The sequence below is a fragment of the Felis catus genome, chromosome B1, assembly GCF_018350175.1.
Source record: "Felis catus isolate Fca126 chromosome B1, F.catus_Fca126_mat1.0, whole genome shotgun sequence".
NCBI classification, from domain to species: domain Eukaryota; kingdom Metazoa; phylum Chordata; class Mammalia; order Carnivora; family Felidae; genus Felis; species Felis catus.
In genome coordinates this window covers 197,850,022-197,868,199 of record NC_058371.1, presented here as the reverse complement: position 1 = coordinate 197,868,199, position 18,178 = coordinate 197,850,022, and the positions used below count along the sequence as shown (strand labels likewise).

The window sequence follows — 18,178 nt, the reverse complement described above, 5'->3', positions numbered from 1 at the left end:
CTGCCTTCCCATTCATTCCGCTGCCACAGAGCATTTACTGGTCTGACGATGGAGCTTCTGTCTGCCACACTCACCCCTGGTTGTAACCCGCAGTCTGAGAATTCGTCCCCTTTGTCCCGCGACCCTGGATCAGGCCGCTCTCTGCCCCCCTCCTGCCTCACCTGCCCAGCTCACTGCCTGCCTCAGTTTCCTGCAGAGGTGGGACAAACAGACGGAGCCCTGGATTTGGAGCCAGACAGACTTGATTTGGAGCTCCGACTCCTTCCCCACTTTCTGTGCCGCCTCGGATGAGTCACTTAGAGGAGGAAGCCGACGCCCAGAGAAGTCAGTGGTGCCTGCCCGCTGTCTGGCCCCACTCGATACAGGGTCAGAGGCGGAGGGCGTCCTGGCATCTCACACGGAGGAGATGCTCCATAAGCCAGGAGCCCCAGCTCCTGCGTCCCACGGGCCTGGGTCTGGCTGTGTGTCACATCACCCCACTGTGACGCCTGTGGGCATCCGGGACCACGGTGATGCTGGGACTGCGGCCTCCTGTCACTCTGGACACCAGCCCTGCCTCCAGCACCCGCCTGTGACACTCAGGCATCACCTGGTTACCCTGGGCTGTCCCCCAGGCTCCCCGTAAGACCAGGAATCCACCAGAAACCAGACAGCCCTCCTTCTCGAGGCCGGATCCTGCTCTCTGGAGGGAAGGTCAGGTAAGTCCCCACGTGTCATACAGCCATAAAATGACGGGACCAAAAAACAAGGGATTTTTACACCAGGTCTGCCTGACTCTGAAGCTCGTGTTTTTACTTACACCGTGACGGGGAGGGTAAGTGTGCTACCTTTCCAATGGGCAAACTAAAACAAACAAATGGGTAGGTAGATGGATGTTAACACGAATACACCACATTCTCTCAACTTAAAAGTTTTGTTTGCTTGTTTCTCATTATAAATATTTCTTATGACTTGGAGGCCTGCATTTTTTTGTTTTGTTTTGTTTTGTTTTAACCATAGTCCTAGACATCAAGAACGGGATGGATGTTGTGCTGAATCAGACACACATTAGGATATCCTAAACTGACCGCATCACGCCCCGCCCCCCCCCAGGCTGCTCCACGAACCCAGAATTGGACTCCAGGGTCTCTCCTGGGGCAGCACGCGTGGGAACCACTGTTGTTTCGGTTCTGCCTTCGCACACCGGGGTGTGAAGTGATGGATGGCATTTCATGGTGCTCAGCTGGCATTCTGGGGCTGGGGTATCCCGTCCCCGTCCCGGCCACACACCCATGCTGGGCAAGAACAAGCGGCCAGCCCGCAAAAACACTGTCCCGGTGGGAAATATGCTTCGCTGAGCACCCACGTGCACATCCTCGGCCCCCACCTCTGGGGCTCGGCCCTGACGCTGGCAATGCCCTTCTGGGGGGCACGCTGACGCCCTTCCTTGGCTTACATTCCGGTTCCAGGGGAAGAGGGGAGACTGGGACTCAGAGTGACGCCCGGGTACTTACTGTCTGTTCATAGCTCTTGGTGCCTCACGAAGAAGGGGGATCTTGAATTCAGCCTGTGGAAACAAAAAGCAAAACCCGTTACCGAGCCCGACACTTCGTGTTTTAATTCCGGCGAACACGCGCCTGTCGCTCCTTGTTAGAATGGGGTACAGGTGCCGGCTCAGAGGAAGTGACGGGAAGGGAATCAATCCGGGTTGATAATTGGTTTATTTCTGGAGCGGGGCGGGGGAGGGGCCGTTGCCCTGACAGGCTGTCCTCTTTCTGTCAGGATCCATCCCGTCTGCCCTGGGGAGCTGAGCACACACACCCCGAGCCTGGTTTTCCCTGGTGTGCAATTGTGTACTTCCCCTGGGCACCTGCTCGGCTGGCTCTGTGCAGGGCGCCCCTGCACGTGCAGGAGAAGGGGTGCTCTTCCTTTCCAAGTGTGGCTCTGCCATGAAATATTTATTGGGAGCGACATTTCTCTACCGCGTCACCTAGGACACAACCATTTTTTTTTTTTTTTTTTATTTGTGGCTTGTATTCACCCACACAGGAGAGATCATTAACTCCATTTCCCAAATACATTAGCAGCGGAGACCCTGGGAGTATTCGGTAGGGGCTTCACGGCAATAATTACATTTCATCTACACAAAGACTCCGCGGGGTATGAAGGATACTGCCCCCCGGTACCAGTTGGGTTCTAGCAAGAAACGGATGGCACCCTCAAATTGGTAACTTGAGAACAGTTTAATAAACAGTGCAAAAGGTGTGGATGGGGCGTGGGGAATCCACAAAGGAAAGTGAAAGATGTGGGGGTGCTGTTATCATGCTTGGGGGCTCAGGGGAGCCAAGGGTCACCGGGACCCAGACACGGGGCTGGTGGGAAGGGAACTGTGGCTCCCACAGTGCGAGGGACCCAGAGGGGGGATTTGGGTGGGTGCAGTAGAAATCCCCATCTCACACTCCTGGCCACAGTCTCATGTTGCTGCTTCCCATTGGCCAAACTCAACAGGAAGCCAAGGGCGAGGAGCCGTGGATGTGGTCTCTATCCATCAGCCTCCCGGGGATCCTTGTGAGTGGAGCAGGGCTGGGAATGGACTTCAGTGTTAAAAAGAATGAGGCTCAGGGAGGTTAACTTATGTGCCCACGATCATCCGTCTGCCATAAAAGTGCACAGGACTCAAAAATGCCATTTCCTGGCCCGTCACCATATCACACCCCACCGAGCGTTATGCACTTCTAGATCATTCTACCATCCGTCTGTCGTCGTTTAACCATCCATCTATCCATCTGCCATTTACCGAGAACTTTGTGCAAATGTTGTGCCCAGTAAGACCCGGTCTCTGTTCTCAAGGCACTCCTAAAACTCAGTATAATATGGATTCTGCCTCTTTCCATGATGGCTGTTATCAAAGTGCTTTATAAAACCAGATGCATAGAAAACAAAACAAAACAAATCCTCTGTGCTTTGGAGGCCAGGGGAACCTTTATTTATTTTTAGTTTTTAAAACTGTCTATTTTTCAGAGAGTGAGAGAGACAGAGCGTGAGCCGGGGAGGGGCAGAGAGGGAGAGAAACACAGAATCTGAAGCAGGCTCCAGGCTCTGAGCTGTCAGCACAGAGCCCCACATGTAGCTTGAACCTGTGAACCGTGAGATCCTGACCTGAGCCAAAGTCAAACGGACTGAACCACCCAGGTGCTCCCCAGGGGAATCTTGATAAAGGAGGTAATATTTGAGGGGTGCCTGGGTGGCTCAGTGTTAAGCGTCTGAGTCTTGGTTTCAGCTCAGGTCCTGATGTCACAGTTTGTGAGTTTGAGGCCCGCCGCAGGCTCTCCGCTGTCAGCACAGAGCTTGCTCTGGATGCTCTGTCTTCCTCTCTCTCTGCTCCCCCCCTGTGCTCTCTCTCTCTCTCTCTCTCTCTCTCAAAGATAAGTAAATAAGCATTTTTTTAAAAAGGAGATAATACGGGAGCTGAGTCTTGCAGAGCACGTCTAGAACTTCCTGGCGCAACATTAGGAAAGGTGTGCTGGGAAAATTCAGTGTCGTGTGCAGAGAGGTGAAGGCGCTAGAATACGTAGGGTGGCCAGAAAGGCTTGGCACGGCTTGGTGGGGCCACAGGGCTCAGCAGCTTGGATGTTGGTGATACTGGGTTCTGGTTGTCGGGGACCATGAATGACAACGGATGGGCTTTGGACTGGAGCTGTGTGATCTGGGACCAGTAACGGCACGGAAGTTACCAAAGGGCCAGACTAAGCTCCAGCTGCTCAGACACCCTGTGTGTGACTTCACAGCTGCATCTAGTCTGTGAGTGACAGCAGGGAAAGGAGACGTAGCTGCGAGGCTCGTTCCCAGACCGCCCTCTCTGGATGTGGTGTGGCATATCTAGTGCTCGGTCTCTTTGAAAGTTGTCTCCTCCATGGAGGTGGGGAAGAGGGCTTGAACCTTCGTCAGTATAACGCAAATAACCCCCCATCAAATACTGGAAGAGTGCTACTCTAGATGTCGAAGAACACTGCTCTGTCCCTGCACTGTCATTAATTGTGTGACTTTTCAGGAGCACTTGGTGTCTCCTGATTTATAAATGCTAACTAATGCCCATAGTTTTCTCTTACTGTATTGTCGTGAGTATGAAATGAGTTGAAACGTCCATCTGTAAAACGTTATGGAAGCATGGACATTGCTTGTATAACGAAGTAAAGTCTGCAGTTGCCTTGACATCAGCTGTGTTATATTTGGGGTTATATTGGCATCGATGGTTGGGTATTAATATTTAGAAGAATTCAATTACGTGATTATGGTCACGCGGGACACATTTGCACCGCCTTCCCCACTTTGGGACCACCCACCAGTTAAAATGTGTTGCTTACACAGTCACTTCATTTCTTGGAAGGCGTCGGTTAGCAGTGTTGAGATGGGATAAAGGAAGACAGTTTCCATGAGGGGGTTCCTTCTGTGCCTGGCTGTTGGCCAGCTCTCAGGGACACAGTGAAGGAATCACAGGGTGCGGGACAGTCCCCTCCAAGGCTTACCGCCTTGGATCAGAGGTCTGGGGAGGTGGCCAGGGAAGCTGTTTTCCAGCTCCACCTGCCATCCACTGTGTGGCCTTGAACAAGGCATTTATTTATTTATTTATTTATTTATTTATTTATTTATTTATTTTAATATATGAAATTTATTGTCAAAGTGGTTTCCATACAACACCCAGTGCTCACCCCAACAGGTGCCCTCCTCAATGCCCATCCCCCCCACCCCCCCATCAACCCTCAGTTTGTTCTCAGTTTTTAAGAGTCTCTTATGGTTTGCCTCCCTCCCTCTCTGTTTTTTTTCCTCCCCCTCCCCCACGGTCTTCTGTTAAGTTTCTCAGGATCCGCGTAAGAGTGAAAACATATGGTATCTGCCTTTCTCTGTATGACTTCTTTCACTTAGCATAACACTTAATAAGGGTTCAGAAAAGCAGCTTTTGAGGGATGTGAATAATCTGTTGTACAAAAAGAATTTTAAACGGTCCTGAAGGGAGTCCAAACTTTCTGGCATTTAAAAAGCAAACTTTGGGGTCTTAGCGAGCCACAGCAGAGTCTGAGCCAACCAGGCAGTGGCATAGCATGACATATTAGATGGCGCTCCACAAAGCCAAGAGCTCTTCGCTTTCTTCAGGGTGTCTAAGACCCGTCGGAGAAGGCTGTGGTTCTAACTGATCTCGGTCCCTTAATAAAGGATGTGGTGAGAATGAGGTGTGGTGAGTCAGATGCAAAGAATTTCATGTCCATCGGTTTTAGGAAGGTAATATATTATAAAAAAGACAAGGCCCTTCCCTTCCTGACAGGTGTGTTTTCGGAAGGAATGTAATGAACATCGAAAGCCCTGATATGTGTCCCTGCCCTGCCACGGTAGCCCCATATGATCTGGATTCTCAGTCTTATTTTATACGAAACCAAACGGACATTCACAGACAGTAAGTAGTGTGCCCTATGTTGCACATACAATAAGCAGGTATTGCAAACCACTGCCCTCGAGGCTTTTTAGTTTTCTGTTGGGACAATAATCTCCTTGCTCTGAGCCTCAGTTTGCTTATCCACAAAGTGGGGGTGACACAACAGCTATGGTAGGGCTCATGGGAGCACAAGACATCTAAGATGTGGAAAGATAGTGATTGCCGTTAACTTGAACTTTAAGATTAAATGTCTTGTATGACTTTTATTTATTTATTTATTTATTTATTTTTGTTTTGTTTTTGTTTTTTTTGAATGTTTAGTTTTGAGAGAGAGAGAGACAGAGTGCGAGCGGGGGGAGGGGCAGAGAGAGAGGGAGACACAGAATCCGAAGCAGGTTCTAGGCTCTGAGCTGTCAGCACAGAGCCTGATGCGGGGCTCGAACCCACGAACTGCGAGATCGTGACCCGAGCCGAAGTTGGACGCTCAACCGACTGAGCCACCCAGGTGCCCCAAATTTTTAAAGTTTACTTATTTATTTTGAGAGAGACAGATACAGCATGAGTGGGAGAGGGGCAGAGACAGAGAGAGGGAGAGAGAGGTGGGGGGGGTTGGTCAGAGAGAATCCCAGGCAGGCTCCACGCTGCCAACGCAGAGCCCAATGCATGGGTAGGACCCACGAAGCCATGAGATCATGACCTGAGCCGAAATCAAGAGCGGGACGCTGTACCCACCGAGCCACTCAGGTGCCCCTAAATGTCCTGTATGACTTAGGTTTTAGTTTCCAGGAATGAGAAGCTCTTCCCTGCCGTTCACAATGACCAGGGGGGTAAGGACGGGTTCTCACATCTGTCTGTCCTTCAGGACTACCTGGGGAGCTTTAACAAATACTAATGCTCCAGAAAGTTTGATCCAGCTGTTCTGGGGTGGAGCCCAAGTATTGATATTTTAAGAACGCCCCAGGGATTTTAAGGGGCAGGGAGGCAGAAGGAAGTGGACGCGAGAGCCGCTCTGTCCCCTTCTCCTCTCTGTCCGCCCCCCAGTGCCACTCATTGGTGTCTTCCTGTTCCCGGGCGAAGTACCACACTTCCATCTGCCTTGCTGTCCCGGGCTCATCATAAATGGAAACGCAGGCACACCACTGCTCAGAAAGAATACTTAATCTGCTTAGAGTCGTTTCTGAGTTAATTTTCAGGGAACCGTGTAGAGAAAACCCACCACGTCCAAACACGGATGCCACAGATCCGAGCGGGGAAGGCTTCCAATCTCACCAGGCAGCGTTCCTCTCTCAGGTCTTATTTATAAGCAATGACTGAGTCAAAATCCAGGCGCACACAGCTGTTGTTCCGGGTGGAATTTGTCCATGTATCCTGTGAACATTTTTTGAGTTTCTGCTATGCGCCGGGCACGGCCCAGATACTAGTAATTGGAGACCACAGAGCAAGGTCCTGCCTCATAACCCTGGTCTGTGTTCTCCATGATGCTGTAAGCAACTGTACAGAGTGAAATTAAATATGTGTCTGTAAATAATAGAGGCACGTAAGCTGGTGTTGGAACGCACGGGAAGGCGTGCCCAGAGGGGTCCACGCAGCTCCCTCGGAGGTCGGCAGAAGATTTCCTTACCCTCTACTGCTCCTTACAGGTAGCCCTGACCCCTACTTGGTGCCTGATGATGGAAGGATGGGCTTCAGGGCCTAGGGACTGTCCAAGATAAAAGGGCATCATGGATGATTGCTTTTCTTGCCTCCACTCAGCACCATGGAGAGGCTGCCGTGGCCAGCCAGGGAGGGAATGCCATGTACTTGTACCCTTACTTTTCATAGGAATCATTCATTTCAGTTTCTCTTCCTCATTAGCCACAGAAGCAAAGCCTAAGCGTGGCTTCCGTGATCAGAGAGAAGTGATGTTCTGGTGCCGTCAGTCATAGCAGGGCACCTAGTGCAAATGTCACTAATATGTCCGGAGCCGGGTCGGTGGTGGGGATCCTGGCAGAAGCAAGTGGGGGTCTCCAGAAGAGACCACACTCTGCCTGCAGGGCCCACAGTCAGGGAAGGACCGGGTAGGAGATCTTGGGGCCCTGGGGAGTCACAGGGAGAGACCACCTCTTTTCATGATGACTGTTTATTTCTTCAACAAGGAGAGATATCAACTGCATTGGATGCCAATGCAAATCTAATCCTAAATGCCAACCTGGGCACTATAACTGCCTATGTACCAGCTTTCAAAGCCTAGGCAAAAGAAACAAAATACACTCTTAATTAATTTTGGCTTAGAATTCTGTGCTTTCATTTCAGGGATAGAGTTCTCATGGGAATTACAGATACCTAAGACTCTGGAGATCTTTGGGGTCCAGAAGGAAGCCCAGTTTGAAAAACACTGCTCTACCCTATGATGCCTCCCATTAAAACGTAATCCACTGCTCTCAAGGTATAAAGAGGGCCTTGCCAAAGAGAGGTGCACAGTGTGGCTGGGGTCCTGGGAGTAGAGGAATCCCCGCCCTAACCATCCTTTTTGACCAAATAACCCCACAGTTTTGGAGGGGATGGTCCCAATTATTATATTTGGTTATCTTACTAAGTACTTTGTGCACTGAAAAGCATTCTTTTTGTTTGTTTTAAAAATGTTTATTTATTTATTTTGAGAAAGAGAGAGACCCACAGACACAGAGCAGGGGATGGACACACACACACACACACACACACACACACACACAGAGACAGAACCCTAAGCAGTCACTACTCTATCAGCATGGAGCCAGAAGCGGGGCTCGATCTCATGAATCCTGAGATCATGACCTGAGTTGAAATGAAGAGTAAGACACTTAACATACTGAGCCTCCCAGGCACCCCTGAAAAGAATTTTTCTTTTTAAGTAATGGATTTGATGGTTAAAACACATAAATATTTCAGAAAACTAAGATAAAGGAAGCAAGGTCCTATAGATAGGAGGGTGCATAAGATTTCCAAGGAACATACATTAGATCTGGGCTTTAAAACCGGTATGGCTGCTTCGGAGCTGGAAACCCGCCTGGGGTCTCAGTGAATGTGTTAGGAAGAAAAGATTTGTTTTATAAATGGATTGGATTTTGGTGCGGATCTTAATCCAAAAATAATTAATACCCTTATGGTATCATAAGCAGTTTACACAATTGGAAATATGTAAAGCAACAAATCACGTTTCCTTGTTATCCTGGAGAAATCTTGTTCTCCACTGGGAATTCGCTGGTGCTACCAAACCAAGCTTGCAAAGGGCCATGTTATCATAAATATTTCTGCTGCATTTCACCTGATCCAAAATTAATATTTTATGAAGGAAAAACAATGCTTTTATAGTGAGGAATCTTTTGTTTTGTTTTTTTTTGTTTTTTGGTTTTTTTTTCTCCTCTTAAATATTTCTCATTTATTCCTGGAAGATAAGGCTTATAAAAATGCTAGCCTCTTTATTTCAAAGTTTAAGAAACAGCATTCTCGTAATGACCGTGCACGTGAGCAGAGCTAGAGGAAATGGCTGAAAGCAAACCACGAGGAGAATATTAGAGAAAGTCAAGAAGGTACGACATAGCTCCGCGGCTAAGACTGGGTCAAGGCTGGAGGGGAGGGTCAAAATGAAGGCTTGATTCTTTTTCTCATTAAAACACAAAAACAGGAGAAGTCATACAACACACATCTGATTTTCTATACCATCATATCCAACAGATCCAAAATGGTGGACGTTACTTGGAGTCGAGGGAGGGAAGGAGGGGATACTGGGTGTGTATTTGGGGAAAAGGGCCAGGGAATGTGTGTGTGTGTGTGTGTGTGTGTGTGTGCGCATGTGTGTGCATACGTGTCTGTGTGTGGGCACACCTGCACATGCTTTGAGTAAATGTGTTGAAAATCTGATTTCTCAGACTCAGATGTTTATTAATTCGGTCACAACTATATGCAATTTTCTTCTATTTTCACATAAAAAATGAGAAAGTGACATCTTTGAGATGCTCAGACTTAGAGGAAGCTGTATGCTGATTGGATTTCTATTTCTGTACCCTGGTCAGAGCAATCAGCTACATTTAATTAAGTATAACATTTAATTTTATTGGATTTCCAACAAATGGAAGCCTTTGGAGTCAAATGGATTGTTAGTATAGATTTTTTTTGGAGGAATATGGGAAACTGCTTTCCTAGTTTTTCTGCTATTAAGTATGGGCATATTTTTAAAAAAGATTTTGCAACTGTCTTGGTAACAAGTAACTTCCCTTAAGTATCTCAAGGCAATGTGCATGTGAATCCATTTTTTATTTTAAATGATCTTGAAAACACCCTTAATGATCTGATGCAATCTATAGACTTTGGAACTTATTCCTCCCGGTGCATTTTGTTTTTAAGAGCCATATTCTTTTCTCTTTTGCAGAAAGGGTTACTTTCCTTCCATGGTAAGCTTTTTCTCTTTCCCCCCTTTTTTCCATGTTATAGTAAATAGTCTCTTCCTTTATCCTTTTTCTCTTTCACTCCTGTTGTTTTATCATATCCCTTTTCTTCCTTCTGTTCTCCCTTCTTTCCTTTTCCTCCATTCCTCTTCTCCTTCTCTCCATCATTCCTTCTTCTTGCTTTCTTATCATTGAAATTGTTTTACTGCTCAGATAAAACTAGACTGTAGCAAAACTAAAATGTAGATGACCAGGAGCCTCATTAGATGTTTCCTTATCATTTTTTAAAAAGGCTTGCCTGTTTGCCTCACCCCATTTTCATTTGGCTCTCATAAATCACGGCAGAATTTCACTGATTGGGGCTAATACTGCCAGACCCCTGTCTATCTATCTATCTATCTATCTATCTATCTATCCATCCATCCATCTATTTATCTGTCCATCTATCTGTCATCATCTGCCACAATTTATAGGCTGGCCTTGGGGTGGAGATAGGCCTGGTGACCCACCTCCCCCATAGACATCTAAAGACTGCTGGTGAAAGCACTGTCATTCTTGAAATAGTCATTTATTAAGCACCTGCTATATGCTGGTTGTTTTATGATGAGCTGTTTCACAGTAAGGTAGGTCTCAAAGAAGTTTGAGAGCATCTTTAAATCCAAAGATGGGGCATGAAAAGCCAGGTAATCTAATAGAGACTGGACTGAGAGTAATATAATCTATAACAACAACAATGACAGCAGCAACAATAATAGTAATGCCATCTGCTGAATTCCAGAACCCTATGTAGGACACCCTGTTTACTTTAGATTCCCTCATACAGCAACAATCCAAATGACCCAGATTTTTCAATATTGAGCAATCCTGTCATTTTGTTCAGCAAGACTTCTCTTGAGCCAAATCTGTCTAGTGAACAAATGCACAGTATGGATTCAGATGAGGTCATTGCTTTCTTTGTAACTTCAAGTGCATTTAGGACTTAACTCCTGAATTGAGCTTCCTCCGTATAATTAACTCTTTCTTTGCCCTTTCTTTTATTCAGATCACTCACCTGGCAAATCCCCTAAGCCCGGGTGTGCTGAACTATACGGTGTGCCATGTGACTTGAGTCTGTTTCTCCAGCCCCCCCCCCCCCAAGAGGGGATATAAACACTGCCTGCCCTTTACTCATAGGATAGGCTTGAAGACCAAGTGGGATGGTGGAAGTGAAAATATTTTGTCAACTATAAGCAGTTATGCAGTATAGTTCAACAGGCAACTGTTGAGCATTTTCAAGGACACCGAGGATTTGAAATTGGCAAGGACAGTGTTCTAAACGAATTTCTATCATTTTTCATTAAGTCTTAATATTTTCAGAGGATCAGTACATTTGGGGAGTTGTAAGATACTACCAAGGCTCTGATAGATGAATGATTAAAATAAATAGGAAAATGATGAGATTAGCCTCCTGGAGAAATCACCTTAAAATAGGACTTTAGGTCAAGACTCTTTTTTTTTTTTTTTTTATGTGTATTTATTCTTGAGAGAGAAAGAGAGAGTACGAGCAGTGGAGGGTCAGGGAGAGGGAGACGCAGAATCCAGTGTAGGCTCCAGGCTCTGAGCTGTCAGCACAGAACCTAATGCGTGGCTCGAACTCATGAACCACAAAACCATGACCTGAGCCAAAGTGGGATGCTCAACTGACTGAGCCACCCAGACGTCCAGGTCAAGACTCTTAAAAAGCAGGAAAAAAAGCCCAAAGAATCTAATCAACGTTTGCCTGAATAGCAAATAAACTCATGATGACCATGCTAAAAATGATTTTATAGCCACTATCCTTTACTTGGCACTTAATAATTGCCACGCAGCATAATACATAATTTTTATATACTGCATCTCATTTCTCCCCACAAATCCGAAAGATGGGTATTGCAATTCCATTTTATAAAGGATAACTGGAGGTCCTGAGAGGTTAAATAATGCTAAAATCATTCTGCTAGGAAGTGACAGTCTGAATCCAAACACGGGCTATTTATTTCTCAAAGAGTGGGTGTGGTGGTGTAGAGAGTAGAGTTTGAGAAGAGAAGTAGGAGTTTGGGGTAGGGAAGTGTTCTTACAGGGAATATCCAGAGAAGTAGAGCTGGTCAGGAGATCCCCAGCCATGCCCAGGAGTAAGGGAAAACTGACCTATGAACATCCATCCATAGGTAGACATGGGGCAGACTAGCTTCCGGTTTCTATCAAGACATCAGACCATCCATAGCTCAGTGAATTGAACGACCATGATGACCCAGTTCTGACTTTGTTTTCAGGAGGCTGCCTTCTGGCAGTAATTTGGTTTCCTGCATAGATTTGCCTACTGGAAAGGAACTTATAACCCAAGTACACTTTTAACACTTGAGCAGAGTCACAAAAGACAGAGGTATGGGCCAGAATGCCAGAGACAACACCCTGAGTCTCATCAACTTTGGATACCTTGGATGGAATCTGCAAAGCTGATGACTAAATTTGGGTCCACAGGGACTCTTAGAGGTTGGGCCTGGGATATTAGCCACCCCTCATATTTATCTCACACTAAATTCAACAGAGAACCCACAACCATGGAAGGCTGTGCCTTGAAACACATGGATATTGAATTTCCAGATTTTTTTGATCCTCTCAGTTTATATAGCAAACAGCAGTGCACCACGGACTTCCCTTTCTAATGCTTGGGTTTTGGGGAGTCTCTCGATTAGCATCACCAATGAAATAAAATAACCAAACTCATACACCTGTTTTGCTATTGCTTGCGGTATATCTGGGAGTCCTAACATGTTATTGGTTAGTTTGAAGGAAAGCGATGCTATGATCCTAACCCTGAATACATCCATCAGAGCACTGATGAAGCATCATGCACAAAGCAGGAGCTTGGGATTCAGGGAGACCTGGGTCCCATTTCTGACTTTCCCTCTTATTCACTGTGTAAAGTGGACGATGTAAGGAATCGCTGTGAACCTCAGCATTCTCTCATACCAAGTAAGAATGAATATACTCACTAAAAAAAAAGAGTGAACCATGATGATGATTCCAATGTATTCTGTCCACAAAAGTAACAAATGAAACAAAACGCACAAAGGATATTCCCATAATGACTTTTTTTCCACTGTTCTGTTTTTCATGGTAATTTTTCTTTCTTAAGTTACTGATATTGAACTTATTTAACTGGATCTTTCTCAAACTTATTGATAATTCACTTCACGATATCACTGGAGATTTTGTTTCAATCTGTAAAAATAAATCTAATTTAGACTCGAATAGTTATCTCTGTTTAAAGATGTAGCCCCTTTGAGCATTGCATCTTTCTCATGCTAGAATGGGTAGACATAGCCTGGAGGAACTCTCCAGAACTCAGGTCTTGGTGGACCTTGGCAGTTGTCTGCACTAGTGCATATAACTGCTTTTTAAAAATTATTATTGAAGTATAGTCGACATATGAACATAACTACTTTATGTAGTGGTGTTCAGAAAAAAGATCCTTCTATGTAGCCCTGCTACTGACTGTGTGACCTTGGCAATGACACTGCCCAGCCACCACTTGTCCATTCCCTGAATATCATCTCTGTGTCAGATGCTGTAGGTACATCTGCTCTCATCTTCACAGCAACACACAAAGTGTATCATTTTACCCACTTTCAAATTATAAGATGCCAACAACATCTAACTGAAGCTCGGAGAAGCTAAGCCACTTACCCAAAGACACAGAAGTCACACATCACATTCGTACACAGCTTTGACTGCCTTCAAAGTTCCTTCTCTTTCGCTTGCACTGTGCTGTACACCCTCATCAACTCTCCTGAGCCTCTGTGGCAAGATCTTTTAAATGACCTGAAGTCACCTTCTCTACTTAGTTGAGGCTGCTTGCACAGGCCATGAAACTGTGGTATATTACTGTTCTCTAATGAGATTATTAAAATAAAACATTCATAAATTTATCTGTATTCAAAATTTCATGGCATGTTTTAGGAATGAGGCCAGCACTGATCGGGGGGGGAAGAAAGTAATGGCGAGCGAGCCGACCTTTATTGAGTGCACACCAAGTGTTAAATATGTACCACATTTCATTTAACGTAAATATTATATTATCGAGGCTAAGTAGTTGTCTGTGCAAGTGCTACGTGATGCTGCTCCAACGTAAAGATGTGGGAATCGAGGATCGGAGGAGATAAAGTAACATGTCTGGTCCAAGTGGCAGAGTTTGGATCTCGACCAGCTTGTCAGATGTGAAACCCCACAGTCTTTCCAGGACAGCACCTGACTCAAGGCAAAGTGAGCTAGAAATAGGGTCTCCTGATGTGAAGGCCAGCGCTGGCCAGATGGTACAGAAAAGAATAATCTTTGGTTTTAGAATGGTCTTGTTCGTGGAGTCATCTGCGAGGGCTCCTTGGAGAGAAGAAAGAGAAATATGGCCTATAGAGGGCCGGTGTCTAACACCGCTCCAGGAATGGCTGCAAGATGAACTCTGGGAAGCTGCCAGGAAATACTGTTCCTCTCGGTCAGCTCAGGTACAATCAGGGTACTTTTGAATTCTGTTAGGACATCAGTGGCTGGACAACTTTGAACATTTACTTGGACCCCTTGAGTTCCCCTGTAAACCAGGGAAAATACTACCCAACTCTCAAGGTCGGGTATGAGGATCAGGTGAGTTAATGCACACAGACTGGCCGTCGAGAGATAGAGCTGTAAATGCCAGTCGCCTTTCCTGTTTCTCTGGGGGCATGTTTTATCTTCAGTTTCTCAGAGGCTTTCTGAAGTTTTGTCATTTCTCTGGCAGACCTCCAACTGGCCTGTCCTACCACTGCCTTCCTAGGTTTTGAAATAACCATTCCCTGTGGTTTGAGGGGCCCCCCGGGAGTCCAAGGGAGCGATAGCACCGAGGGGTATGCTACAAGAGACACAAAGGGTATGCTCAGATAAGTAACATTGGCACACAAGAAAAACATCAGTGTTGATAAATTTCCTCCATGACTGTAGCTTGTAAAGCGGACAGACGTTGATGACCCTTAACTCCCTTTTCTGTGTCATTTATGTTTTGTCTCTTCTTTCCAAGAAAAGCCTGGCAGAGGTGCCTCCCCAGCACCTTGGAGGGTGAGGATTGTACCCACCTTCACTCTTATTCTTGGGCTCCTCATCCCTGTGAGCAGAAGGATGGTTGGCATGATTCCAAAGTCACACCAAACCGGAAAGGAAACGATTTCAATTTAGAACATTAAATATATATATATATATATATATATATATATATATATCCACAGGGGCTCCAGGAGTTAAGTTAACTTCTACTTTCAATGACCTACTTTGAATTGAGGCTGCCTTTCTAGGGGGCTGTCCTAATGAAGGTCAGCCAAGAAAGCCAGCAACCAGCCCGGCCTTTGGATTTTAGGAGCAAACAGTCAGGGGGTCCAAGCTCCGGGATGAGAAGACTGAAAACATCTAGACTTTTAATTTTTAATGGGTAGGTATCTTGATTCTTTCTTCCAGCAGAATGAAGAGATCTTTAGAAACTGAGTTAAGGGAGCTGGCTTTCTTTATGCTGCTCGATGCTTTATAGAAGGCCCAGCATTCAATGTTATAAAAACTTTTTTTTTTTTTTTTTTGGCGTGGTGTCTCAGCTCTTTCCTAACGATCATTTATGCCAGTGAGATGCCCATTCAGAGGGAGCTGGCCTACTTAGTTTACCTGAAGAGTGCGGCCGTGCACAAGGTCCCGTGCTGAGATGCTGGTCTCCTGCGAGGGGTTCCCGAGGCGGCATTGCAGAGACGTCTGACAGCTGGTAATCCGTAAGGCAGTGGGGTGAACTGTTCTCAATGCTAAGCAGTGTCCTTCAGCAGAAAGCCCCTGCTAGGTCCGTTTGAGGTTGTGTTTCCTGTGAAATGCAACCACAGACTAGGGTGGTGGGACCTGTGTGTGGGTAGGACTTCCTCTTTGGTCAAAGTGCAGTATGTGAAGGTCTCTCAACCCAAAAGGATGTCCTTAAAGATACACGGAGTCCCTTCACAATTACCAGAACACACCTACACGGATTGCTGAGCAACACTCGAGCATAAAAGGTGGGTTTTGCCAGTCTTGTTTCACATGCACACTGATGAGCTTGTGACCTCATGTTGCAGTGGCTTCCTGAGGCCACACGAGACATGTGGACCGGATCCGTCAGGTGCTATGGTGAGAACACGGGTCCGGCATGAGAAATGCCTAGCTGCTTCTTCTTAACTGTGTGATCTCAGACAAGTTTCAGTTTCTCAACTAGCTTCCATTCTTGTGATTGAGGGACAATAATATTTATATTTTAGAGCTGTTCCAAGAAATGAGCAAAATAATGCAAATAAAGACCTGTAGCGAGATTTGGGGAACATATTTGGCGCTCAGCATATTTAATTTCTCTCTGCCTTGCTTCTGGTTCATTTAAGTGGGCAGTAAGTCGTTGCAAATGCCTGGTGTAATCTGGCTCTCGCCATTTGACCCTCTGGTTTTATATGCATCGATGTTGAATTCGACAATAAATCCCAAGATCATTGAAAATAAATTCACAGGTGGAAGTTTATCTTTTCTTGGGTAGATAAATCTGGTGTTGACCTAACTTATACCCTCAAGGTAACATTAAATGTTGGCACTCATTAAATGTTGGTTATGTGCCAAGAACTGTGCTGACCAATTTGCAGGCAATATCTTACTAAATCTTACTGATAATCTTGGGAGGAAAAGGCACCTAAACCCATGTTGTAATTGTGAGAACTGAAGCCTATGAAAATCCAAGACATTTACCCACTTTATAAATTAGCTTTTGATGCACCAGGGACTTAAAACAGTAGCCATTTTATTTAGCTCACTATTGTGCGGCTCACTTGGGCTCGAATGAGCCCAGAGCTCATTTGCTCTGGGCCTGTGTTGGTTTCCTGGGGCTGCCGTAGCAAAGTTCTACCGAATCGGTGGTTAAAGCAACACAACCGTATTGTCTGCTTCTCAGTTCTAGAGGCCGGAAGTCTGAATCCAGGTGTCCACAGGATTGGTTCCTTCCGAGGATGTGAAATAAGGCCTATTCCAGGTCTCTGTTTTTGGCTTGTAGATGGAGGTTTTCATCTTCGCATTGTGTTCTTCCCATGCCTGTGTCCACAGTTACCCTTCTTATAAGGATACCAGTCACATAGGAGTAGAGCCCACCCTAATGACCTCATTTTAACTTGACTACTTTTTGAGGACCCCGTCTCCAAGTCAGGTCACATTCTGAGGCACTAGAGGATAGGATTTTAACATATGAATTTGACTGTGGGGGGGGGGCACAATTTAACCCACAGCAGGACCTGATCATCTGGTCTCTACTTGTTGGCTGGCATGCAGCTGGAGGACATGGGCTCCTTACCTTCACATTTCCGTTGGTTGGCAGGAAGTTAGCCAGGTGCCCCAGTTCTCCTCCAAGTGGCTTCTCACCATCCTGCAGGCTAGCCCAGGCTCATTGATATGGTAGCCTCAGGGTTCCAAGTGCAACAGAGAGGGAAAGTCTCAGGCTCAAGTCTTTTCCAAGTCTCTGCTTGCATCCTGTTTGCCATGGTCCCCTTGGCCAAAGTAAATCACAAGATCAAGTCCAGAATGAACGTGGGAGAACATCACCCAAGGGGTAGATACAGGGAGCTACCGTGGCCGCCTTTGGGAAAAAAAATCTAATGCTCATGTTGGAATCTAGTTAGTAGTTGGACTACAACAGGATTGTAAGTCTTGATGATATGAAAAGTCCCTCCTTACACATGCACCCCCATGTTTATAACAGCACTATCAACAATAGCCAAAGTATGGAAAGAGCCCAAATGTCCATTGATGGATGAATGGACGAAGAAGATGGGGTATATATACATACAATGGAGTATCACTCGACAATCAAAAAGAATGAAATCTTGCCATTTGTGACGTGGATGGAATTGAAGGGTATTATGGTAAGTGAAATTAGAGAAAGACAAATCATATGACTTCACTCATATGAGGACTTTAAGAGACAAACAGATGAATGTAAGGGAAGGGAAACAAAAATAATATAAAAACAGGGAGGGAGACAAAGCATAAGAGACTTATAAATATGGAGAACAAACAAGGTTCCTGGAGGGGTGGTGGGAGGGGGGATGGGCCAAATGGGTCAGGGGCACTAAGGAATCTACTCCTGAAATCATTGTTGTACTATATGCTAACTAATTTGGATGTAAATTATTAAAAAAAAAAAGTCCCTCCTTTTTACCAAAGAAGAATTGAAGACAGTTTGGTATAGTAGAGAGTTGTTAATAGTGTAGGTGGCTTTTATTCTACTCTGGGGACTCAGGGAAGACTCCCTTTGGGACGGGTGATATTAAGGTCTTTAATGATGAGCTGG

At 45.7% G+C, this 18,178-nt stretch overlaps 1 protein-coding gene across 1 annotated transcript in view; it reads right to left on the bottom strand.

The window, feature by feature from the left end:
- Window positions 1-15,711, bottom strand: part of CLNK (cytokine dependent hematopoietic cell linker) — a 164,923-nt gene extending 149,212 nt beyond the window's left edge. Inside the window, exons 1-2 of the mRNA XM_023253310.2 lie at window positions 15,505-15,711; window positions 1,494-1,546 (exon numbers count right to left, since the gene is read on the bottom strand). Coding sequence (XP_023109078.2) covers window positions 1,494-1,504 — 11 coding nt within the window. The 5' untranslated portion in view covers window positions 1,505-1,546; window positions 15,505-15,711. The remainder of the gene's footprint in view (window positions 1-1,493; window positions 1,547-15,504) is intronic.
- Between the last annotated feature and the right edge of the window lie 2,467 nt (window positions 15,712-18,178).